The 26,877-nt window shown below is 34.9% G+C and overlaps 1 protein-coding gene across 2 annotated transcripts; it reads right to left on the bottom strand.

Annotated features, from left to right (window-relative positions):
• Positions 1-7,400: 7,400 nt before the first annotated feature.
• Positions 7,401-16,969, bottom strand: LOC145562452 (uncharacterized). Of its 2 annotated transcripts, XM_081622739.1 has the most exons (7): positions 16,853-16,969; positions 14,085-16,271; positions 13,888-13,947; positions 12,997-13,071; positions 10,062-10,202; positions 9,835-9,980; positions 7,401-9,018 (listed from the first exon to the last, which is right to left on the bottom strand). In XM_081622739.1, exon 2 carries the CDS (start codon positions 16,260-16,262, stop codon positions 14,202-14,204), a length of 2,061 nt encoding a protein of 686 aa, XP_081478865.1. In that variant the 5' UTR covers positions 16,263-16,271; positions 16,853-16,969; the 3' UTR covers positions 7,401-9,018; positions 9,835-9,980; positions 10,062-10,202; positions 12,997-13,071; positions 13,888-13,947; positions 14,085-14,201. The 2 variants fall into 2 exon arrangements, with proteins under 2 accessions (XP_081478865.1, XP_081478864.1); XM_081622738.1 differs by having other exon boundaries at positions 13,888-16,271.
• Between the last annotated feature and the right edge of the window lie 9,908 nt (positions 16,970-26,877).

Raw genomic sequence — 26,877 nt, 5'->3', positions numbered from 1 at the left:
CTTATGTGATTGTGTATATGGACTATTGATAAAGAATACCCTAAGAGTGAAGGAACTTAAATGAGTGACGACCTCAATTGATGAGGAAGTTCACTCACCTGGCCTTTTCATGAAATTTTATTATTCTTTCTATCTTCAATCAGTCACATCACTTTGATCGCTATAGGATTTTAGACAAATTAATTAATTTCTGTTTTAAAGGTTATATAAGTGATTTTTTCGATGTTCTTTAAGATTTTAGTAAGTTACTATAAGGGGCGGTTGCAAAATAAGTGAGGAACGGTAATAAACTAATAAATAAATAAAATGGTGTTATGTAATAAAGAGAATAGAGAATAGTGTAGAGAAAGATATAGATGGTAATGCAATGTGTTTTATCTTCCATTTCATTAAGCTATGCCATATTTATACATGATCATATGATAACCCATAAGACAATGAAGAGTCCATCTTAGGTCCGACTCTGACGGATTATATATCCGACTCCGACTCCAATAGACAGTGGATTTTTGTGTGGGTCATGGTGGCATTGGGTGTGGGTTGTAAAGGCCCAAATAGCCCAATTTCTCAAAGTATATTGAATAACGAAAAAAAAACTCTAAGTCTGGTCGGATCGAAGTCGGAGTCGGAGGTCGGATATTGAAGTCGGAGTCTCGGATCGGATGTCGGAGTCGGAGTTGGATTTAGCCTCCGACTTCCCGGCGGGTCGGAGTCGGATTTAGCCGCTCCAAGTCCGACCCGTTGCCATCCCTAGTCCATCTAAGTAGGGGTTATAAAGTGTAGTAAAGTAGTCATAATATAAAGGGGTTACAAAGGGGTTATAATGGGAGTCATAAAGATGTGGGAGTTACAAGCCATAATGGACATCCATAATAATAACAATTTACAACACTCCCCCTTGGATGTCCATTATCGAAGATTGTGGCTCGTTAAAACCTTAATAGGAAAAACCCTTTGGGATAAAAACCTAATGAAGAAAAAAAAGTACGACATTTTTCGTAATACGCTCGAACAACTGCCTCATTAAAAACCTTACCAGGAAAGCTCAATGTGGGACAAAACCATGGTAAAGGGAAAAAGAGTGCAATACGTATTTTCTCCCCCTGATGAGTAAATAATTTGATATCTTCTAGTGTAATGATCCAATGTCTTAGTAACTTCACACTTGTAACTGAATAACATTCCTTGATAGTTGATCCTCCATGATATAATCGAACTTGAATCTTCTAATCTTCACTGTGAGGCATCTTCATTTCTCCACACTTGTGAGAACAATATCTATGTTGCGTTTACCACTATCTTATATGACATTTTTGTTTTAAGTTGCCTAACCATCAAAATTATACCAACTTCTGGATGACGTAAAAGTAGCTATTGATAATCAAATATTGATAATAATTTATTGCAACTCGTGATATCTTGATAACATTACCTAACCTTATGTGAATAATTAATAACATACGAAATTACTATGTACTTTACTCGTGGTTCTTCTGGACCATAAGAAGATTATTCTTACTGTTATTGTTATATATCTCATTATTATTCTTGTTTAGACATTTTGCATTTTATACGAGAGTTCTCCAATGTGTACAAAATCGATTAACTCGTCATGACCATTAACTCAAATAACTTCAGGTTGATATATCAATAACTTAGTCGCCAATACTCTTCATGATTTTGATAACAATATGATCAATATTGTCAATTTTCAGAATATAGAATTTGAAGGGCTAGATATTTGAGTACGTTGTATGTAAGTTCTTCGGGAACTTTTCATGCATGATTTATAACATGCTATTGGATCGTCATCATATAAACTTTTGAAGTATAAATTTCTTCTTGTAAGTGTTCGTCATAATTATAAACTCGTCATACCACAAACATTCACATATAACACAATTGTTGTATAGAATTAAAGCATGCAATATGAGATGTAGAATTCATGATAAAATATAAAATTATATATATATATATATATATATATATATATATATATATATATACATACACAATGAATAATGCATCAAACTACATCCTATACATACAATGAGTAATGCATAAATCTAAAACTCAAACATGCATATAAATTAAAGAATCAAAATGCAAACACTGTACAGTGTGGATTTCAGAAATCTATTTTCTAATTGGACTACTAATCCATGATAAACTTTTGATCATTGGCATTCATATTTCGTTGGACTTCTTGTCCATGAGAAGCTTTTTTTTTTTTAAATTTAATTTCATGTCGACATCAAAATGGACATATTTCTGATCCCTTATTCACAAGTCCATTCCTTCTCCATATGCATATTATTTATCGGTTACATCATATACTGGTATCATATAATTCCTCAAGATACAATTTTAATTTGCATGCTATTTTGACAATGATATCTGAATACATTTCTCATTGGTACCATTATAATTTTTCTTACATAATATGCCATCTATTATAATAATTCAGATATCTATACCACCTATCAAGGGTATTTCTCAGGTATTAATATACTATAATTGTACTTTAAAAGTATCAACTGCACTATCTTACCATATATTACATATTTATATTGGAATCGATCGTACAATCTACACTTCAGATGTAGTGATTTAAAGAAAACTTGGCAAGATCTATCTTAATGTATGCACATAATATTTTTATCACTATAATAAGTTGGCATGTAACTTTACAAAGTATCATTAGAGGGATCAACTAATTATAATTTTATAATTTTGCCAACTTACTTCAATTCTTATCCCTAAGTTGGTAAAATTTCTCAAATATTGGGGCAATTCTTCACCAACTAAAAATATAATTTCGTGTGCAACAAATTTCATCTCATATGATAATCATATATATTCAACAAATTTCGATCTCTTATGGAGAATAATGAAATTTTGTTCTATTTTATTGATAGAGAGATTATGAATTGTGCAGTTGTCTATTTTCTTATTGTCTTTATTATGTGATGACATACAATAGCTTCTAGTCACTTAGAACTAGAAACATTGATAGTATGATACTAGTCACTTAAAACTTCCACATATAACTTGTACTTGGTGATCTTCTAGTCACCTAATATTTGTAAACATATAAATTATTCTAGTGAACTTCTGGTCACCAATTATATTATCTCTTGAACTTTTCTTTTAACACAAACTATTAAAAATCACAATCCAATTTTAGCTCAATCTCAATGGAATGTTATGTCTTGCCATTCAATTTATTTCATATATTCAATATGAGAGAGCGTCAGCACATTATTTCTTTTATATCAAATTAAACTTCGGGTATCCATGACGAGAATTTATTAAACCTCGGATGGCCTAATTATCACATATAATCACTTTTCATTTAGTATTTAAATTATGATCAGTTTTATAATACTGGTGATCACCTTATTAGAGATACTTTATGCATGGCCATGAGCTGAGTAAGATGTGATATAAGTACACCAATGTGTTTCTTTCTACAATTGGCAAGACAATTAAATAATACTCAATTGATTGTAATCTTGATACATGCTAATTTTGTTGGACAACACTTTATACTCTTTTGGAGTACTTTATATAATCATAACATATTTTAATGTATTAGAAATGATATCTTCAGGAGATCCATCAAACTGTGTCACTTTCTCAAATTTGTCATTGTCAATTATTGCTCTTTTCCTCTTCCAAGGATCCTTATCATTGTAACCCTTTGGATTACCACACTTCAGGTGTGCTAGTTTCACATTTCAATAGCAATTGATCTTGTCCTTCTTGGACATCAACTTAATATATACATTTATTTTTAGTGTATAGGTAATGACATTTATTCATATCCATCTTCAGGATGGTATCATTCTAAATATTTGATTATCATGTGGCCACCTCTATTAAATAAATTATTGATATTTATGCTAGTGTATGTACCAAACTAACCATCAACATATTTAATTATTCATGTGCAAGGATTATTACATAAAAACAATGGAATAGACACTATCTCCCCCTAATCCTTGCATATGCGGTATAAAAATAGTCCAACAATCTTTAAATCCCTTGTTCCTTTTAAGCCATAAGTTCTTTTGCATTGCAAGTATCAAACAAAGCAAAGTTGTTCATTTCCTCTTGCCCAATTATATGAATCTTTATATTGAAAATTTTCAAAAGTATGGGAATAATGAATACATTATTCAAGTAATTAATTAATCTTTTCACAATGTCATGTTAAATGAACACTAAGTACTCATGTTTGTAATTATTATGAACTTTACATGAATGATAATCATCATGCAAACATGTACCTTTTAATCATAAGAATTCTCATTCACTTCCGGGAATGAGTAAATTCAATTATTTTTCAACATTCATATATATAGATTGAGTTCAATATCTTAAATATGCACCTAAAAGACAATATTAGAACTAATAAAAAATATTTGTATATTTTTCTCTTGACATTGTGTTTATAAAATCAATTTACTCTTGTGAATGGTGAACATTTTCAGATCATGTATATATGACCCTTCATTGATTTAAGGAACTTCAGGTCCTTATGTGTGGACACTTCATGTTCAATTCATACATTATTCCAACTTCATTTACATACGCGTAAAATATTATATATAATTGAATTAAAAAAATAAATTACATTCATACTAAAACCGTGATAGTTGTACAAATCATAGGAAAGGAGTTTGCAATTAGTATATTAGTAGTAAATTACTTGTTGTCAAATTCATCTTCAAACAAGTGCTAGCTAGCATGAATTGATGTCAAACAAGCCAATAAAAATATGACATCATGTATGTATAAATAATCTCAATCATAAAAGTGAAAGTACTTTTAAGAGCTTCAAAGAATTACAAGTAGATCATTCTTCGTATAGATTAGGCCACGAACATTAATCATAAACTCATCATAGTATTGAATGATGTCTCATATCAAATATTAGGGTTGATTTTAACAATACCGAGAAGGCTCAAGTAATTAACTAAATTTGTAATCTGAAAATATACTCGATAACATATACACAAGCTACTTCAAGCAAAATAAGAAACTAAGATCATATATATAGTTTAAACAATCTATGCAAGCATTACTAAATATTGACTTCTAATCAATAGATCTAACAATTGTATAGAGTATATGGACGGATAAGAATATGACAAAATAAATTAGTCTCAACATATTAACCAAAAGTAGAATATAGCTTAGACGAATGTTAGTGCAAATATAATCCTCTTGCACCCAATTCAATATATCTTAGAATTCTACCAACAAACAACTCTTTACGCCAACCATTATCATCATCCAAAACAAAAGTTGGATTTTATATATTATATTTTTATTATTGAATTCATGAGAAACAAAATGATAATGTAAAAACCATTGACTAAAACAATTCGATCAATCAAATTTAACCAAATCAATAACAGGCCCATGAACAATAATATGTGAGTAAACCATATCACATCAATCATATAATAATCGGCATACACCTTAGGCATGCCAAAGTAAAAAAACAAACATAGTGCCGCATAAACCCAATAATTCAACCAAATCTAGTTCAAGGTATACAAACACATGATTAATAATAATGTTGACTTAACATGGTGAATTAGATAAAACAATACGGAGTATAAAAATCATTGTCAGTCATAAAATAAAATTCAACGCGTAATTATCTACCTACATGAATTTAATGAATTACTATTAAGCAATATACAAATTATATGCGCACCTTTCAAAGATTTCAAATATGATTTTTAATCGGACGTGTAGAGTGATCATATAGTGATTAATGCTATATGAGCATTTCCTTGGTAATTAATTACACACTCGGTTAGGGCTTTATGGTGATGTATGCGAGTCTGATTAACTCATTGTTTCTCTATTAGTAGTCGCTCTTTGTTCTATCAATTGCTTAATCGGCTATGGCTGCTTAATTGGCTAGGGCTTGGTGCTAATAACGTGTTATGTAATAAAGAGAATAGAGAATAGTGTAGAAAAAGATATAGATGGTAATGCAATGTGTTCTATCTTCCATTTCATTAAGTTATGCCATATTTATACACGATCATATGATAACCCATAATACAATGAATAGTCCATCTAAGTAGGGGTTATAAAGTGTAGTAAAGTAGTCATAATATAAAGGGGTTACAAAGGGGTCATAATGGGAGTCATAAAGATGTGGGAGTTACAAGCCATAATGGACATCCATAATAATAACAATTTACAACAAATGGTTTAAAATTAACTTGTAATGAAGAATTAACATTAGTTTATATATGCTATAAAAAAATGGTCAAACTTAGTTATGTAAATCAATACATGTTACAAAAGTCAAACCGCTGCATTTAACGTGAAAACAATAAATAAGAGAGAAAGTTTTGCAATTAATTCTTGTAAACAATACCCTCTTTGAATATTTATTTATTTATTTTTTTAAATGACAAACTTCCTAAACTTGAAAACTTTCTAATTTTTTTTAATTATATATCATTATCCTCCTTGGTCTCCATTACTACAATTTACTTTGTATGTTATTTTTATCCCTTCAAATGCCTACTCATGCGTTCTTTATTATTTTTATTCTCTCACAAATTTTACTTTTTATTTTTATTTTTATTATTATTCATTTATTTATTTTTATTATTAATTATTAAACATAATATCACTTTCTCACGATATTTTAACTCTCCAATAAATGCCACTACCATATTATTTATACCACCTATTAAAATAACCCCTTTTTTCTTCTTTTTTTTTTTTTTTTTTTTTTTTTTTTTTTTTTTTTTTACGGGTCTAATAACCCTTTTTAAATTAAACTTCAAGTAAAAACTGACATGTTGCTTAGAAATAGACGAGTTTTTGGGACATCTTTATATACTTCCTTCATTCACTTTTAGTTGCAATACGTTTAAATTTACATTATTTATATTTTCATAATTAACCTTAATTGATTTACATATATATAGCAAAATAAAGTCATGTAAAATCTTATTAAATATAAACGGATAAAGTGTAAAGTTTTGCAAGTTATCCTAGGAGTATTTGTTATATTAAATTTAAAATTGTTTTGGTCCCTTTCTTTGATGTCAAACTATCTAGTGTTGCTTTATTTTGCAGTTTTAAGGGATAAGACTTCCTACTTTTGCCATTACCCATTTTTCCTTTCATTAATAGGTTAGTAGTACTTTTCAGTTTTCACCTTTTTGTTGTTGCTTTTAGGGTTGAAAAGTACACAGCTCCTCTCATTTCTAAGTCGCGCATTTTACTCTCCTTGTTGCACACTTTACTTTGAATTACTTGGAATGACAGATAAGAGAATGTGTCACAACTCCCAACTATGGCTGGAAAAAAGCTAAATGAAAGTTGAGAATGCAAAACACCAAAATCACAATCTCTTTAGGCAGAAACACACTGAACTATTTACTTTGAGTAGAATAATCAACATATGTATTTCTATCCAATACATGATCAAATCTTAGTAAATAAACTTTGTTCAATTTAAAGCTTAGTACCAAATAATACTACAATTAAGAGTTGCTCATGATCAGAGAAACTCCAAAACTAAAATTATTACATAAACGATTTCTACATGATATACTAAGTAATAGAAATACAGTACCACTGTCAGATACTGCAGCATTTAAAAGAGCGCTGAGCAGATGAAGTGAGACATTAAGATTGAGGTCGAAGAAAAGGAAAAGAACTAATAAACCTAAGCTACAATTACCTGCTTCATTCATTTCTCGGTATCCTCAGCTGACACAGCCTGATTGCTACTACTCTCTGCCTTTGTTGAAACAGTTGGGCCACTATCTGATGTTGCAATGATCACTGCAATTGTAGGTTCAGTCAGTCTGTACACTAACTACAGGCTTTTCTGATCCAGGAATTGTAAATACTGGATTATTACTCGTTTCTCCAAGAGAGACGCTGCATCTGCCTAGTAGAACTTCCCAGATTTTGGCCCTCTTCCTTCTTCGTTGATTCTTCTATAGCTTTGCTTGCAGCACCAGGATTGATTATGTTCTCAGCAGAAAGCTACAGTAACTAATGTTCCTGAATTGCTACTCTTGGTCATTTCCAATTCTGGAGCCGCATCTGGAATAGATAATAAAACACAGCTGTAGTAGGAATCAGAGCTAGCTCTGGAGGTGGAAACAGGGTAAAATATGGAACATAAACCAGAATAGCAGCGAGACTCGCAGATAAAGTTGGAGCGACAAAGTTGGAGCACAAGACCGACTCGGAGACGGAGTTGGAGCACAAGTCAGAATTGGAGACGGAGTTAAAGCACAAAGTCAGGGTCGGAGATGGAATTGGTGCAGAAATATGGAAGATGGAATTAGAGCTGGATCCAGAAAGGGTTGAAGTCAAAGCCGTAGCCGGGGTTGGAGTCGGAGCCAGAGCTGGAGCTGGAGCTGGAGCTGGAGCCGGAGCCAAAGCTGGAGCTGAAGCCACAGCCAAAGTTGCTATAGAAGAACTTATAGCAGGAGCCTGGTCAGCCTCAGCTTAAATTGCAACAGAAGTTGAAAGTAAAGCGAGAACTGGAGTTGGAGCTGAAGTTGAAGCTAAAGCATTAGCCAGAGCTAGAACTGGAGTTAAAAGTGAAGTTGAAGCAGGAGCAGGAGCAGGAGCAAGAGCAGGAGAAGGAGCTGGAGCAAGAGAAGGTGCAGCAACTGGAGATAGTATCAAACCTAAAGCAGGAGCTGTTTCTGGAGTCGGAGCAGGAGCTGTTGCTGGAGTTGGAGCAGGAGCTACAGTCAGAAATGAAGTTGCAGCTGGAGCTGGATGTGGAACACCAGCCCCTGCATTCATAATAGCTAAAGCAGAAACTGTGACAAAATCACGGGTTAAGACTAGTCACCCCCAACGTGGTGCTTGAAGTAGGGTCACCTGCAGGCCTTTTGGAGTCTACTGAAACAGATGTAGATTCTGATTCATTTGAAGATGAAGCACCTGCAACCTGTAATCAGTTTCTGGCCGAAGGTATACATTTCTTAAAAGCACATTTTCCTGGAGGCAGAAATAAAAGAATGATTAGTGTTTGTTAACCTGCAGTAAACAGGAATCTATCAAGGACAAGTTCTATGAGTATAAAACTTTCATTTTAAACCCTTTGAAAGGTAGGTGGGACTTCGCCTATTGCACTAGTTCAGGTTTTGAGAATTTGAGGGAAACAATGGTAAAGGTTTGGCCTCATGACTTAAAGGTCATGGAATCAAATCCCACTAGGGGCTCTTGGGGGTAAGGATTTCCTTATCCTTCCCTCTTACTCTCAATGAGTCTGACCTGCGAGACTAAATAGACCTGTGACAGCCTGACAGGTGCCAGTTCAGAAAAAATCCATCTTCTTACCGTAAAATAAATAAATAAAAATAAAATTCAGTAATGTACAGTTTTCCAACTTCCAAGTTTCTTAGTCACTTTGCCAATTGTACATAGTGTGTGAAATGTAACATTTCTGCACCTGCATATATTATCATGTGATAAAACTTACAGCCATCAGACTACAAATATGGATTAAAAATAAAACCTTTAATCCTCATAAAATTCTATAGGTTAATTTCAAGCTAAATGCATGGATGTCTAGAAATTGCATGCACTAGGCCAAGATACACCTTATGATTTCAATTTAATGAAATGTAATATTAAGCTCCTATTGCACAAGATACAACATATGGTTTCATTGGGAATTACTCGATCCGACACGGAAGGATAAAAGAAGATCTACAATTTGATCCATTTCTTTGCACAAAAGTAAGGGCAAGCAGCAGCATTCTACAGCTTCAAAGCAGAGGCATTATTTCATCTCCGATGGGAATCACTTACATTTAGAGATCTTGTAGAATATCATGAGTAGCGGAAACATGGATGTGCGGAAGTACCTCAAGAATGATCATGATCGTAACGGATCAGAGACCTGTAGCATGTATTGCCTTTGAGCATCAAAGTAAAGAGTCTTGCTCTTTACCTTCCTGAATAATATTTGAAGTACAAATGCAAAATGTCAGAATGTATTGCCAACTCTATGTCACAACTGAATGATCAAATCCTACCTGAAAGCAGAGGATGAGATCCCAAAGAAGAACTGCAACACACTTGATGATTCACATGGAAGAGACCTCTGTCTAACATGTTTGCGAACATTAACCACTCATCCTCTTCTGGCCCAAATACAAAAAAAAAACTAGAACTTCCTGAAACCCATAAGTTTGGAAAGTTGATACAGATCATACTGGAAAGGCATTATTCGTCACAAAAGCTATGTAACTCAGACACGGGAGCGAGTTTCAAGTATGAGTACATTCGAGTTTTAGACAAGCAAAGATTCAAATTTAGGACATGTATGCACAGACAAAGCATTAATGAAACACATTCCTGGATCTAAACGACTTTTCCATATCAATTCACATTACAAATAGACACATGTATTAGACTTTCTGTTTGCTTTCCTTCTATTTTATAGTTTTTCTCTAAGGGTGTGTTTGGATTGAAGGAAATGGAGGGAAAAGAAGGGAAGGGGAATGGAGGGATTGAATTTCTTTCATTTGGATGACATATGAGGAAGGAAGGGAATTGGGGGGGAGGGTAAAGAAGGGGAGAGAAATGGAGGGATTAAGTTGTAAGAATTTGATCTCTCCAACAATGGACAGATTTGGAAGGAAAACTCATCATTCTTCCCTCCCCCTCCCCCTCCCTTTCCCTTCTCTCCTCCCCGCCCCCCCCCCCCCCCCCCCCCAAAAAAAAACCCCCCTCTTCTTTTCCTTCCCTTTTCTATATCCAAACAAACTATAAAAGTATGTTAATCAAGATCCTTGTGGAGCCTGGATCAAAACAAAGTGATGGATAAGGATTTCATACCCTTGTTGCAGTGTCGAGTGTCGACACGAAAATGCAAGACAAATAGAAGAGTGATAAAATAGACAAGAAAACTATGATAATGCTACTCCTAGAATTATTCAGCACATATCTGACAAAGAGTACAAGTTTATCAACAGCAAGATTATCACAGTTAGGATTTCACAAATGAGCCAAGATGTAGATAGGTCAACCCCCTAAACTAGTACCAACTCTGAATAGGAGCCAAGTTATATCGGGCTTATTATAAAGCACCATGACCAAAGACCAATAACAAATAAAGCAAGATGACCAAAGACCAACAACAAACTAGACATACCTCATCATGGATCCATCGGAGAACCAAGTAGGACTCAGTTAACTAATATCAGAAATATATATTGACTCGTGTAACTGGAAAACCAATTATATTATAATTGGCAAGTTATTAAGCTTTGATGAATATGCTAATTTTATAAGGTAAATATCAGGATATTTTGAAGAATGTTGAGATAAATTAATTAAAGTGAGCTGCATATCTTACTTGATTCCAAAATGCTCCAGAAGTTATTTATATTGTTCAGAATAATAATTAAGGTAAGCTATTTCGTGAATCCTGATCATAGATTATCATCAAGATTATAAAACAAACTGAGATAAGAGGAAAAAGAAAGGCTAGCTAAAAGGTATTAAAAATTTGTTAGAAAAGGACTTTATAAAGTAGACCTTTTGTGAGAAAAGTCCTTTAAAAAAAAAAGAAAAAAAAAAAGTGGCAAATAAAGACCTTAAATGAATTGCTTGGTTTTTCCAATGTTGACCCTCACGTGCCCTTTCTCCTCCTCAACCACCATGCCTACTAGCCCACCATCATCCCATCACCAACCCACCACTATCCACTCTCACCCGCCACCCGAAACACTGTATCACCTTAACCTTGCATCTTACTCCTCCCTCACTTTTAACCCTCTTGTCCTCTACTTTTTTTATTTTCGCCAAAACCAACAGCCAACTATCCCTTCCCACTTATTACAAACCATCGCTACCCTTGACTGCCACCCAAACACCACCACGTAAACCCACCATTGTAGCCACATTGTGCCTTCACTACACCTCATAAATTTGCTACCTATTGGCGACCCATCGTACCCAGCAGCCTCCCACACAACACTTTTATTCTATCTCCTCTTTATTATCCCCATTTGGTAGCAATCTTAGGATTATTCATGGAGCATCCTTCTAACTCATGATAGAAAATAAGGGGTTTACATTTGATTCAATTGATTTTATATGGTCGGTGGAAGGGAAGAAGTTGAAAGAGATAGTGTTGAGACGAATAGCTAGATAAGGTGATGGTGGTGGGAAAGTGGCAAAATGGTGACGATTTGGTGGTGGGCATTATGGTTACACTAGAAATGGAAGGGCATAAACCGACTCTGAAAAAAAGTTTCAAGCTTAGCAAATGACAGTCACCGTCGGAAAATAATAGTCAAAGGTCGGAATCTGGCTGAAGGTCCCTTTTCACAACAAAATTTTCATTTTAAAGTCGGAATCTGGTCATTTTCCAAAAACTGCCCAAAAACTTGTATCTTTCGATCTATTAAAAAATTTTAAAATCTAAGGAATTAAAAGATTCAAACATGAAACCACCTTCTTCATACTAGCCTCTAGAGTCCATACCCATCTTTTAGTGTTGTTATCACAAGAAGTGATTTAAAACAAATGTGGGGGCAAAAGTTTGAAATTGCAAATGCCCCCACTCCCTAGGGGAGGAGGACCACAGAATAAAATGGCAACGGGGAAAATGGGTAGAAAAGTGAATTAAAAGACATATTTTCATAGTCTCTTTGTTATTTTAGAAATTAATACCAAGTCTTTCTTGTAATTATTTCACAATGCAAATGACAGCAAGGCCAGGAAATTTACGTTTTTTCTCCAATTCTATAAGTGAGTAATGAAAATCAGAGGAATAAGGGACTACCAAACACTTGCAGAATTACCAATCCTAAGATATCTATGAGAATGAAATGCTTGAACATCATACCTAATAGGCTAATAGATAGAGATTCAACCAATAAATGAATAATATAAATATATTCAAATACCAAAAGATTAATTATGTAATACTACCAATATTTAAATAGGAGATCTATTTACCATGCCCCATCCCTAGCAGATTTGGCTTCAAATTCCATTAAGGATTTCCAGATGTATTTTTTGTCACATTATGACCTACAAAAAAATACTAGGACTTGTTAGATAGTAAGGATGTAAAGAGCATTATAACATTGTACATACTTTTTGAAAAAGCACGTAGCTCCATAAAGACACTCAGATAAATCACTGCTTGACAAACAAAGTGCAAAATAAAAAAATTAAAAAAAAAAAAAAAAAAAAAGCCAAGGACAATTATATAAACATGGAAAATATATATCAATTATACAAGACATGAATACTCTATAGGTGATGCAGATCATATAGAATTAAACTACTAGTCCATAAATCCACAGAAATAATTTCCCGCACCAAACTAGCCTCTAAATCTGGCTTCATTCACATCACGGATAAGAACAATTGCCTCTAAAATCATCATGCTTGGTTCATATAAAGGGAGATAAAGGGGAGAGAAGGAAATAGAAGTGAGGGAATCTAAGAATCTCAGCATTAGCTTGAGAAGTAAATAGATGAGGAGGAGATAAAATGACAATGGAAGGAACACAATTCCCTACTTCTTGATACATCTGGACTAACCACTCAAAAAAGGTGTATAGAGTGACATAAGGCACTCCAGTTGCTACTTCTCAACCTCAGACCTTACCAACTTCAGGTCTTGAGTATTCCTTCAGAGGAACAGATTAATGTTGCCTGATCACAGAGTAAACAAAGTCCCGAGATCTCCTTTCAAAGGAAGACAAAAGAGAGGTTTAAAAAGAGCCTATATTAATTACAGGGAAGGAAACAGAAGTACTTATAGGTATCAGCCAGATATTACTAAGACTGACTAAAGAAGTCAAAAGATTGGTAAGAGAAACTCAAACTTTTTCTCACCTTGACAAAAATAGTGGTCGGAGAAAATGACAACTGGCTCCAGAAAGAAAGCCTGCAAATCTTCGATCACACACAGAGAAGTACTTGGTCGTTCAGCAAGTTATTCAACAAGGAGATTGAAGGCCACGCTCAACAAACTGGACCATAAGACTATCTGCCTCTTTGATATTTCCATCTAATGTTAGTTTCTTGCTCACCTTTTTACATAACTTTGGGTCAGGTATTAAGTTCCGCCTAAACATCCTACAAGCAACTTTGTATGCCAAAAGAGGGGATCCTCTGTTCAGATAACTTTGCAGAAGCACATGGCAAGTTTAAGCATCGATCCTTGAAGCCGTTCTCAGAACTTTACCCAGAAGGCTGTAAGTTTCAGTTACATACCCGAAGCTACAAAGCTTTTCAATAACTTGATTATAAGCAGTCTGGTAGGGCTGCTTTGGCAGCAACTTCTCCAACAGTTTTAACAAATCTTCCACCCTGCCATACTGACAATAGCGATGAATTATCATTCGGTACATAACAGGATTTGGAAGTATGCCCCTCCCCAGCATTTTCTTTATAAGTTCAGTTGCCTCTTCAAATTTTCCTCTTCTGCCCATTGCATCAACAATTGTTGTATACGTCACAATGTCAGGGCTCTTGTTGACCAAATACATATCATCAAGTAAAGAAAGAGCACCATCCAAGTCATCCTTCTGAAAATGTCCTTGTATAACAGTTGTAAAGTTTACAACATTTACATCACATCCCTTGCTCAGACACTCTTGCATGAACCTTTTAGCCTCATCTGTTCTTCCTTCTCTGCACAGCGATACAAGCAACAAATTGATTTCAGCAGGAGTTGGACGTAAACCTTTCATCAACATTTCCCTAACCACATCACATGCCTCAGACAATTTTCCTGCTCTTTGGAAACCATGCATCACAACACTGTATGTGATGGCATTAGGGGTCCACCATTCCTCCTCACTATTATCAATCATGTCTTGAGCTTCTGAAATTCGACCAATTTGACAAAGGCCTTTCAGCAAGGTTGTGTATGATACAGTGTTTGGTTTGTAGCCATTCTTGTACATTTGCTGAAGCTTTTCCTTAGCCTCATCCACCCTCCCCGCTCTACAAAATCCATTTACAACAGCACTGTAAGTCACTACGTCTGGGATGCAATTTTTCTCAAACATCTCATCAACAATTTCTTCTGCCCTGTCTATCCTTCCCTCCCGACATAAAGAGTGAACCAACGCAGTGTAACCAACTTTGTCCACCCGAAATCCTCTCTCCTGTGCTTCCTTTAATAAACCATAAGCCTCATCACTGTGTCCATACTTGCAAAGCATATGAATGAGATTATTATAGGTGACCATATCTAGCAACAAGTTACAAGCCGTCATTTTCTCAAGTAGGACCTGTATCTCAGAAATGTTTTTCTCCTTACAAAAGTAATTTAATACTGTATAAAAGCTAACTTTATCAGGTGTGTATCCCCTTAGAGGCATATCCTCAATCAACTTGACAGCATCTTGCACCTGATTAAAATTACAATAACCTTTAATTAAGCAGTTATATGTAACAACATCCGGGGCAATTCCAACAATTTGCATCCTCTTTAAAAATCTCAATGCTTTGTCCAACCTGTTTCCCATCACTAAAACATGTAGGGCAGTGTTACATATAGATAGATTAGGTTGAACCCCGGCCATATGCATCATTCTAAGAATCCCCATAGCATGTCTTACTTTCCCTGCCCTACTATAAGAAATCATCAAGTAGCGAAAAACTTCTGGAGTGCGACGGATACCCCTCCTACGCATAAGATGAAGGATTCTCCGAGTACCCTCACATAATTTAGTCTTGCCAAGAATTTGAAGCATAGCATAGTACACAACTGGGTCATGACGATAACGCCATTGCCTGTCAGCCCAATAGAAGAACTCTAAAGCTACCCTTTCATCATCTTGAGAATGAAGAACAGCACAAACTTGACGGGGTTTGAGACTTCTCAATAAATTCTTCATCTGGCCTTCAAGGTCAGGGTTCCAAGTCAATCTCAGCCCAACCAGCCTACAAATTTCTCTCACCAATGGATGCCTTAATTCGCTTTCATCAATTTCATATCTTCTATCATACTCCCCACTTTGCTGACAATTCTTATTATATAAATCCAAGACCCCAAATTCTTCATCTTTAACATATTTCTGTCTACTCTTTGTGCCCTCTATATCGGCTTCTTCCTCATCAGACCATTTCTCACTTAAGGAATGGCTTAAACAACTCCCAAAAGAACTCATGAGTCGTATCCATGCCCTTCCCTGAGCCAGGGCAGGAGGGGCAGCCGCCCGGAGAAAAGGTCCAATTACATAGTTCCGTCTAAACATTTAAGGGTTCTGCATAGCAACCAAATTTGATTCAACTATCAAATTAGGCTCGACAAATCACATGATTTTAGGAAAAAAGGGTCCAATTTAATAGTTCCATCTTACCATTAAAGGGTTCTGCATAATAACCAAATTTGATTTAACTATCAAATTAGCTCAAAAAAACACATGATTTTAGGAAAAAGGGGTCCAATTTTATAGTTCTGTCTTAACATTAAAGGGTTGTGCAAAACATTATCAACCAATTTTGATTCAATTATCAAATTATGCTCGAAAAATCACACAATTTTACGGAGAAAAGGTCCAATCAGGCCCGTCCCTGAGGCAAGGCAGGAGGGGCAGCCGCCCTAGGCCCAGGGTAAAGAGATTTGATTTCATATTGAATTATCTCGAAAAATACATAATTTTAGGGATATTGGATTCAATAATCAAATTACGCTCATAAATTTCTTATCTTTTGGATATGATGTTTCATAATCTAAGAATTTACGAACCCTAAACTTAAAGCACTGATAATTAAATTATATTAGATCAAATATAAACCCTAGATTGTGAAATTGATATGATGATGACAACAACAAACAACTTACCTTAGAAGCTGCTTCAATGGGGGATACAGGGATAAGATTCAACGGAGAACGCTTCAATGGAGAACGTTGAGTGCGCTTCAACGAATAACTGAGAGTCTAAGAGAGGTAGGAAATAGGAACGGAGGCCTTTAAAAGCCATGACCCGCCATAGTTATAATATGGGTTAGATCCGTCTGATAAATAAATGGGCGGGTCTTTATATCATCAATAATCAATCAATCAATAATCATCAATCAATAAATATAAAAAGTCGACTTAAATAATTTTTACCTTGGTGTGTCCTTCAATGTTTTTTATTTTTTTTATTTTTTAGGAAATCTTTTATAAGTAAAGTTTAAAGAGGTAAAAGAAAGAAAAAGAGTTAACTTAAATATAAACAACAACCTAAATTGTAATAAATTAATTATTGTCTAAATCTTTAACTATAGAAAGAATAAAAAACAATCACATCTTTAGGAAAATATCATATAGATTATCAACATAAGATTTTTAACAATAATTTTTTTTATTTTTTTTATTTCCTTCTAGAAAATCTTTTATAAATAATGACTTTAATTGTAATAAATTAATTATTGTCCAAATCTTTAATTATAGAAAGAATAATAAACAATCACATCTTTAGGAAAATATCATATAGATTATCCACATAAGATTTTTATTAATTATTTTTGCCAAGCAAATTACCTTGATGATCAATATCTACGTAGAAAAAATCAATGGCTGACTATCTATAGCTATATACTAAATGAGAAACCAGAAATAACACGTGTCATCCATTTATTAAAAAAATTCTTCCAAAGCTTTTTCATTTTTTTTTTTTTTTTTTTGTTTTTGGTGACAAGTTATTTTGTTTTCCTAAAGAATATTTAATATACAGTATTACACTGTAATTAATCCCTTCCTATGAAGTAAGTATATTTTATTTATACACATTCCACAAATATATTACTCTTTTATTTAATACAAGTACTATATACCATACAATAATATTTTTCTATATATAACTTTTTGATGTATGTAATTCATAATTATTTTTATTAGTTGTGTATGTAATAATCCTTAAGTTTTTAGTGTATTTATTTAGTATGATATAATTTTCTTTTTATTTTGTAATTACAAAACTTTCATTTTATTTTGCAATTACATTTAAATTTTTTTAATTAGACACAATATTAAACTAATGATAAATGGTAGAAATTATCGTGCATAGCACGGAATTGAACCTAGTGATTGACTAATTATGAGACAGGTGGACTTTAAAGGTTTTAAGTAAACATGTTTTAAATATTTCCATATACCAAAGCTTGTATCAATTCTTTGTAAGTTTTTTAGATTTTTTTTTATAAAAAAAAAACAGTTAAAAACTACTTTTAAATATTATATCTCTCTCCTCTCACGGTCCTCACCCAAACCCACTATTACTTTTTTATTATATATTTTCTCTCAAATTCATTACTTTTCAATAAATTTTTAACCCCATTATCTTTCTTTTATAATTTTTTAATACTCCAACTACCCGACTCACCTCTTATTTTATTTAAGTCAATTAAACTGTAACACTTAAAACACGGAGGGAGTAATTAAACTGAGTTTAAAACGAAAGGACAATATAGTAACATAAGTTACTATTGTCATAAAAAACCCTTACACAATACTAATTAAGGTCATTAACGATATTTACCTTTAAGCTATTACAACGAGTAAGGACAACGCATATAAGGTTTACCAATATACATTTAAACATGTGATGAGATTATTGATAGAACGAGGGAAGTTGGTGATGATGTTTTGTGTTGTGCAAGGTATTTTCTAACATACAATTAAAAGTCTATGAATATTGCTGAAATGACGGAGACAACCAAAATCAGTATGCCTTACCCTAAGGGACCCCAATAATTCAAATGGATAAAATCCTCTTGAGATCTTTGCTGCATACATGTCAATCACATTTCTTTGCGATCTGACAAACCATATCTTATACTTCCTCCGTCCCATAATATAGTTCCTATTGTGTTTTTTCACGGTATTTAAGAAATGGGAGGAGAAGCGGAAAAAGCTAGACAAAATTTAGACAAAGTTACAAGGCAAGTGGATAATTTAAGGGGAAAAAAGTGAAAAGTACAATTATAGACAAAAGTTAGAGAGATAAAGTGAAAAAAGTACAATGCAAGTGGATAAGTTAAGGGTAAATTAGGAAATTCAATGAATAAAGTAAAAAAATAAGGGTATAATGGTCTTTACATACTATTAAAAATAGAAAAAAGAACAACATTTTAGGTCTCTAAAATTGAAAAACAGAAAATATATTGTGGGACGGTGGGAGTATATATTCTCATACAAGGTCATGATGTTGTAATAATGACTTTTACTGTTATCACTTACAAATAGGTTTAACAACACCTATTGCTATCCTCCTTCAACAAGGGTTTATGCAAATCTAAAATTGAAAATTTACTACATCTCCCAACAAACATAAGTAACACCACTTCCATTAAAGGAACACAGATTTATTAAAACTAAAGAGATTAACCCTGAATTCGATTTGTCTTCGCTTTTCGATCTATTATATTGGATGCTTCCAATATCTAAGTTTTATTTTTTAGAAAAATTCACTTTAATTTATTAATCCGAACTTTCAGCGATTTACTCTCAATAATCCCAACTTACATTTATTAGGGAGCACTATGTAGACACCCAAATGTGTCTCCCCAAAACCAAACCCAGTGATGAATACCTTTCACGTCATTTGATAATTGAACGAGGTGAATGTGTGGAAAGTCTAGTAATGTGGTTGTTTTTATTAAAATATCTCTCTTTTTGTTTTTGTAAACATTTCTTTTCTTACTCTATTTATGAAAATAGCCAGTCCAATTTAGTTTGGTCCATGATAAGGGTCCAATAATAGTGTAGTTGGGCCGGGCTCGAAAAGAGCTTTCCAACGATATATTATAAGCCCAATTCCAATGAATAATGAGGAAGTTATGGATTAAATTAAATTGGGTTCGAAATGAATTTTATATGCGGCCCAATAATCTAGAGGATGGCCTATTAATTATTATTCCTAAAGTTAGAAGCTTCCTCTCTCTCTCTTCATTTTCTATTCTCTCTCTCTAAAAGTTAGAAGCTTCCTCTCTCTCTCTTCATTTTCTATTCTCTCTCTCTAAAAGTTAGAAGCTTCCTCTCTCTCTCTTCATTTTCTAAACTTCCCCTTTTACAAAATTCCACATTCATTAGTTCTAGACACACCTAGCCAAGTTCAAAGTTGCCTTCGCCCTAGACGTGAAAGATTATAATTTCTGAGGGTTTGGTCCCAAATCCCTATTTCAATTATTTAATTTAATTGTTTGGTTTATTATTTTTCTTGAAGTTACTATTACGTGTATTTTGTTATTAGAAAGAATTACGAGGCATCGAAATAAGTAATTAAATTACTCTTTTTGATATAGAAATCATGCTTAGATTATTTTGTTAATTCCTAGTATCGTGTTAGGATGTTTTGTTGCTTCCTAGTATCATGTTAGGATGCTTCTAGTATTTCTAATATCATGAATGTTTATGAAGCTTCCTATTTCTTTCCTAATATCATGTTAGTGTCATGTTAGGGATAAAGCTTTGATCTTTATTGTTTAGTGACATGTTAGGATTTGTTATTAATCTTGTTAGTATCATGCCTAGGATCTTGCTATTATTATGCTTTATTGAGAATATTATTATGATGATGATGATTGTTATTATGTTGCTTGATATTGTTGTTGTTATTGCTTGATCACACCCTCTCTTGCAGGATTAATGGGAATTTGTACTTGTAATCACGCTTAATAAGATAATTAATAATCTTGTTTAGGCTAATATGATTATAATTCAAGTGATCGCCAATAATAGTTTTGCTTGTGCATTAAATTCAACCAACATAGTTTAAACAGGTTTAGGGTTAATTTATTGGTTGTATGTTAGTCAGAAAGCGCACCTGAATACGAGAAGAATAAAGTAGAGGCCTATTTTTAGGGCAGGTTCAATATCTTTTAGGTTGGATTTGTACCTTCATCCCCGAACTTCCAGTCATGGTTCCAGACCTATTGGAGTTAACGATCTCCTGAATCGTTAAGGGGTGTAACCTTCACCCTGTGAACGGTTTACAAGTTCCTAAAACTTGTTGGCGACTCTTTTACTCTAGCTTTCTTCCCTTTGGACGCCACCATGCTTAAGTGTATGATCACAGTGGGGCTCAAGTGTGGGATGCTTGAAATATTCCCTACAGTTTTTTGGCTACTCCACTGGGGAGGATTTCTATTTTAATTCCTAAAATTTATTTTGGCAATAATTTAGAATGAGTGGATGAGACTCGAAAAGTTCTAAGTATTTCATGTGCGTAACTTTGATTAACATTATTGGCGTAAGCATAAAAAGGTTCGCATTGGAAAGAACATCCGTAATGCGTAAAAAACATAGGATTTTTACACGTAGGAAATTAGGGAAATATCTTTCACAACTAAAGTCAAAATAACACTACCAAAAAAACTGGAAAATTCAAGAACAGAAAGCTGCCGAAGCATGTAGGAATTAGCGCTGAGAAAACAGAGTCAGCGCCGAGCGATGGCTCTGTCGCCTGGCGACAGTACTTTTCTTCTGGCGACGGAGGCATCGTCTGGCGACAAACGCTAATTTCTCTCGCCGAATTCTTCCAATACCGAGCCAGAAATCTACCTTCTTGTTTCGACTAGTTTTCTAGTACTGTTTGCTCGGTTTTACTTCCTGATTGAGTTTTTCCCTTTTTTCTAAAACCCATGTGTGTTCTACATATAGCCATAACCCTCTGGGAATTCACGCTCCATCTACCCAATCGAACGCTCTTGGCAACGAAGGGTACATCTGAGTTTGTGGAATTCACCAAACCATGGAAGCGAGTTTAACTCGCGGGGTCCCATCCACTCGTGCCAACCCTTCCAACGGTAAGGCTCCCGCGCGGTGCATCTGGACTCATAACCATGGACCCTTTTTTGACTAACCCATATCCTGAACTTTAGAGAACTAGAGACATGGTTAGGTTGAAAACTCATTGCATCAAATTGTGACTACTTGACTACTTGTGCATTATTTTCTTGTGCATACTTATATGTGATTAAACTAACCATTTGGTTTGACTTGTAATTATGAATATGCTTAAATAAACTAACAAAGGACTAAAATACTTTTCTTAATTAATTAGTTAATTAATTTGGCTAATAAATATGTCTAAAATCGAGTCATAGTTCCTTTGAGTCAACCCAGTTTTTTATTCCCGTATACTGCACAAGCGTCAATTTGTTTTGGTCATATCCGGAGTTTCTAGGAAGAGTTACGAGTCGTACAACCTATGGATCTGTAGCCCAGAGTTTTATCTTTCATTTGGCGTTGGTTTCGTTCAATTCGGAGTCACAGATACAAAGTTATGACTAAAATACTACAGCCTGTCCAGTTTAGTGCACATACGCGAAGTCTTAGCTTAGTCCTGAATTAAGTCTAGTCACATAGTCTAGTCCCATGGTCATGACACGAGTCAAACATGTCACCTACACTCACTAGCCTTAGCACACACTTTATGTATATGTCATCATGACCATGTCTTAGGTTCATGCATGAGTCGATTTTTCCGTCATTTGAGTTGGGGGTACATTCTATTCCTAATTTTTTCACATCTCTCCATCTACATCGTCTTTTCACTCTTTACATAATTTCTCCATACCTATCATTCTTCTCTTTCTTCCATGATCTTTTCCCATTTATTGTATGTTGAATAGAGCTTGAGTCAAATAATTAACAGTAAATATCCCCAATTTCCCTTTCCACAACACTTGGTCAAGGAAGGAAGGGCGATTAATCAAGGACAACACCTTTGTTCAAGTACTGCTTTTTTATAAACCAATCAGTCGGAAAAGAAAAGCTAAGAAGATAATGGTAACTCAAGAAGAAGTCAATGAACTTAGGAAGGACGTGGCTAACGTAACTGAATTGGTGAAGGCTATGGCCCTTCAAATCAATGACCCTATGAAGCAACAACAAATGGAGCTCATGCAAGAAAGCTTGAGCAAACTATCCAATGATTATAGGTTCCAAGGCATTAGCTCACAAGGGGTCTTAGTGGACAAGGAACTTCTTCCGCAAAAATTTAATGTCAATTACATCCCTAAGTTCAAGCCAACGAACAATCCTTATTTTCACTTAAGGGCTTTTGAAACTATAATGAACATTAAGGGAATTGATAGGAATATCTTTTACTCTTTGTTCTCACTATCTCTAGAAATCGTTTGTCAACATTGGTTCTTTTCTCTTGATAAAGAGAAGACCTCTACTTGGGATGGAATAATAAACGCTTTCATTGATAGATATAAGTGCAACATTCAAGTTGAAACAGACCATAGACAACTTGAGATGTTAAAGCAAAAAGAAAACGAAGGGTTCACTTCTTTCTTTAACAAGTGGAGGGAAACTTCCACTAATATGGTCGAGGTCCCTACTGAAAAGGAGTCTATAAGGATGTTCATCAAGAACCTTCAAGACAAGTGTTCGAAGCATTTGAAATATCAACATAACTTGAATACTTTCAAAGTCGTCTATGATATAGGTATTGAAATCGAAGATGACCTTGCAAAGCAAAAAGCTACTAACAATAGCAACAACAGTGGTTGGAAAGGAAAGAAGAACGACAATCCTTCTTCTTTCGATCTCAATGAAGTCTTGGCCATGGAAAATCAAGTGGAGGGAAACAATAGTAACAATGTTAGTACCTTTGATCTCAATGAAGTCTTAGCCATGGAAAATCAAGGATCTAAAAAGCAACTAAGGAAATATTTCACTCCTATTGGGATGAGCTATGATACTGCCTTCGATCGGCTCCATGCCAAGGGACTCATTACTCCCATTGGACCTATTCAAGATCCCGCACCTGAGAAGAGATTGCCTAGTTGGAACCCGGATGCACATTGCAAGTACCATCAAGGTAGGGGTCATACTACTAAGAGCTGTTGGAAGCTAAAAGAGGCCATCCAATACTTGATCGATAATAACAAGCTTCCCATACCTCCAGCTAGCAAGAGGACCGAGTGATAATAAGAGCGCAAGACACGAGGCGAGCTTCAACGACAAGATTTTGTGACCTTTTTCTTTTATTCATCCTTTCCATAATAAGTCTAGCATAGGCACCTTTTCTTCTCCTTAGATCTTATTTTGTAGGTTTTTTCCTTTTTACCTTTTAATAAAATGAGCATTTATTTTCTCATATAAGATCATCGCATTACATTGCATTCAAAAAAAAAAAAAAACTATGTCGAACTAAACACAAGGTATACCAATGATTTGAGGCACCCCTTGTAGCCTATCATATCACCTTTCACCCTTCAAATATACATCCTTTCTTGATAAACCACTTTGAGCCTCGTCTAACGATAGACCTTTCTTTTTTCGACCCACATCTACCTAACCTTGGGATGGGATGGTGTGCAATTTATGCAATTTTCAAAGAATAAAAGCTTAAGTGATTTTTCAAAAAAAGCAAAAATAATAAAAGTGTACAAAAGGGCAAGTGTTCCAATGTCTTTGATATAAACATGTCATTGGTATGAACACGTCTCAGATTGCGTCTCTTATCAAGTGCTCGGTACCGTGCCTGAGAAACATGAATGCCAAGTGAGTGATAGACCGCATGATCGGGATTGCCCACACTTATCAAAATAAAAATGATAAAGAAAAAGCAAAAAAAGAGAAAGCAAAAAATAAACAAGAGAAAGAGAGTTAAAAGGTGAGGAAACCTCAAGCATAAAAATATAAAGATTTCAAAAATAAGGTTGCACACCTTGGGGGCTTATCTAGGGTATTGAGCTTTTATCCCCTTCTTCTTCAACCTTTAGCCTAACCACGTTACAACCCTTAAAAGACCTCTTTGAGGTATACACACACTTGTGCGAGGTTCGGCTAGAGCTACGTTCGGCCTGATTCCTAACGGATACGTAGGCAACCTCACATTGAGGAGTGGCCGTAATAAAAATGCATTCATATTTACGTTCATAATTGATCATATCAAGGGATCTCCGATGCTCATCCCTTTCCATTTAGAGCTAGACTTGGGGGCTTGATCCCTACATCATTAGCTTACCCAGCCTGAGAGTCACCATCATTTGACTCTTCTTGAAATAATATTTTCCCATACCGTTAGCCTTTGCAGCCTAGCTTTAGTGTCACTTTCACATACATCATAGACACATAGATAAGTGATACTTCCCTTAGGAACCTTTTGTCACGAAATCTTAACACAACGATGAATCACCCCTTGACATATCAAGATCACTCATTATCATAATTCTTATTGCATCACAAAGTATGAAGTACTTAGCCTACGTGCCTAAGTTACCTAAATACTTTCATCCAAAATCAACCATGGAGATAGCCTAGGATGTTATAATCCTTGCACCCTAAGATACGACATCGACATACACATTTGTTAAAGCTTATTCAACATGCATCGTAACACGTTACTCCTGTCTTTTTCGGGAGAAAGTCGGCACCCTCCACAAAAATGATTGAAAATTTTGTTTTTAATGCACACAAAGTCATGTACACATCGAGTCTCATGAGTCAATACTTTGCACACACGAGTCACACAAAAATGAGTCATCATTAAGTCAAGTTTACACCTTGAGTCATGCCAACTCTTTGAGTCGAGTCATGACCAGTTATATGTGTTAAACACACATTAAGTATTATGCAATGAGTCAAGCAACACTAAGCCTTAGGTCAACCCTAAAAAAGATGAGCAAAGTCCAATAGTCCAAAATATAAATGCAGGTACGAGCAACCATTACAAAAGATTTGAAGCAAAAGGACAAATGGCTTAGCAAATCAACTAGAGTCGGCCTGATCGAAGTTAGATTGACGATCAGCCTGATTAATTGAGCACACCCGGATTTTGATCAAGCACCTCGTTTGGAATAGTAATTGGTCATAATCGCGAATTTCCTAAGATGAAAGATCTCTACGAAAAGTAACTTGGACTCGGTAAAATCTTGAAGGATAAGGTTTTCGACAGAGTTTCAAGGCATGGGAAGCTATCACTTCCAAAGAGCAAGCGAGCAAGAACATTCCCGGATTTTTTGAAAAACCGCGAATATAAACGCATGAAATTCTTCCAAGATAAGAGGAGTTTGAGCAAAACTTACATGGATCGGTAAATTAAAGATGAAGAACTTTAATTTGCGAAGGATTTGAGCAGATTTGGTCGAAAGGAAATGACCAAGTTGAAGGTTCGGAGCGAAACCGAGCAACGAACAGCAGCAGCAGCGGAAATGGAAAAGAGATGGGTTTTTATTTCAAAAACCTGACTCTGTCGCAAAACGACAAGATTGTCGCCTGGTGCTGGTCTCTGTCGCATGGCGACGGAGCAAAATCCTGGCAACAAAACGTAGCAGCATGCGCTGGTGCGGCGACAGGATGCGTGGCCCCCATAAATGATTATGCGGACCTTATGCAGCGATTTTGGGTTCCTTGGTACGCCCGTTAGCCCCTATAAGCAATTTGACATGATTAAGCAATCGGCTCGATTACAATCGTAATAAGTGATCGACCTGACAAATGATCGTCTCACTTAGCTTAAAGTGCCTAAGTATTGGCTCATAACAAGCATCGAAGTAATGGTTCACGAAGAAGCACAAGCGCCGAGGTACCGGCTCATTCACAAAATGCGCCAAGGTACTGGCACAGCAGAAAATCAGCATCTATAAAGTAAAGCACTGAGGATTAACAAGCGGTGGTCTTCGATAACTTTCCTGGGAAGGTTATCATCATAAAAATTAATATAGCTACAAGAAGTGGTCTTCGACGATGTCTCGAAGCAAAGAGGAGATTGTCTACAGCGGCGAGGTACAGCCGTGGCGAGGTACGGCCACAACTGAAGATAGCTACAAGCAGCGGTCTTCGACGATGTCCCGAAGCAAAGAGGAGATTGTCTACAGCGGCGAGGTACAGCCGTGGTGAGGTACGACCACAACTGAAGATAG

This window comes from Chenopodium album, chromosome 10 (assembly GCF_948465745.1).
Source record: "Chenopodium album chromosome 10, dcCheAlbu1.1, whole genome shotgun sequence".
NCBI lineage: Eukaryota > Viridiplantae > Streptophyta > Magnoliopsida > Caryophyllales > Amaranthaceae > Chenopodium > Chenopodium album.
Note: the sequence above shows the minus strand (reverse complement) of the source record. Positions and strands in the feature narration are given on the sequence as shown.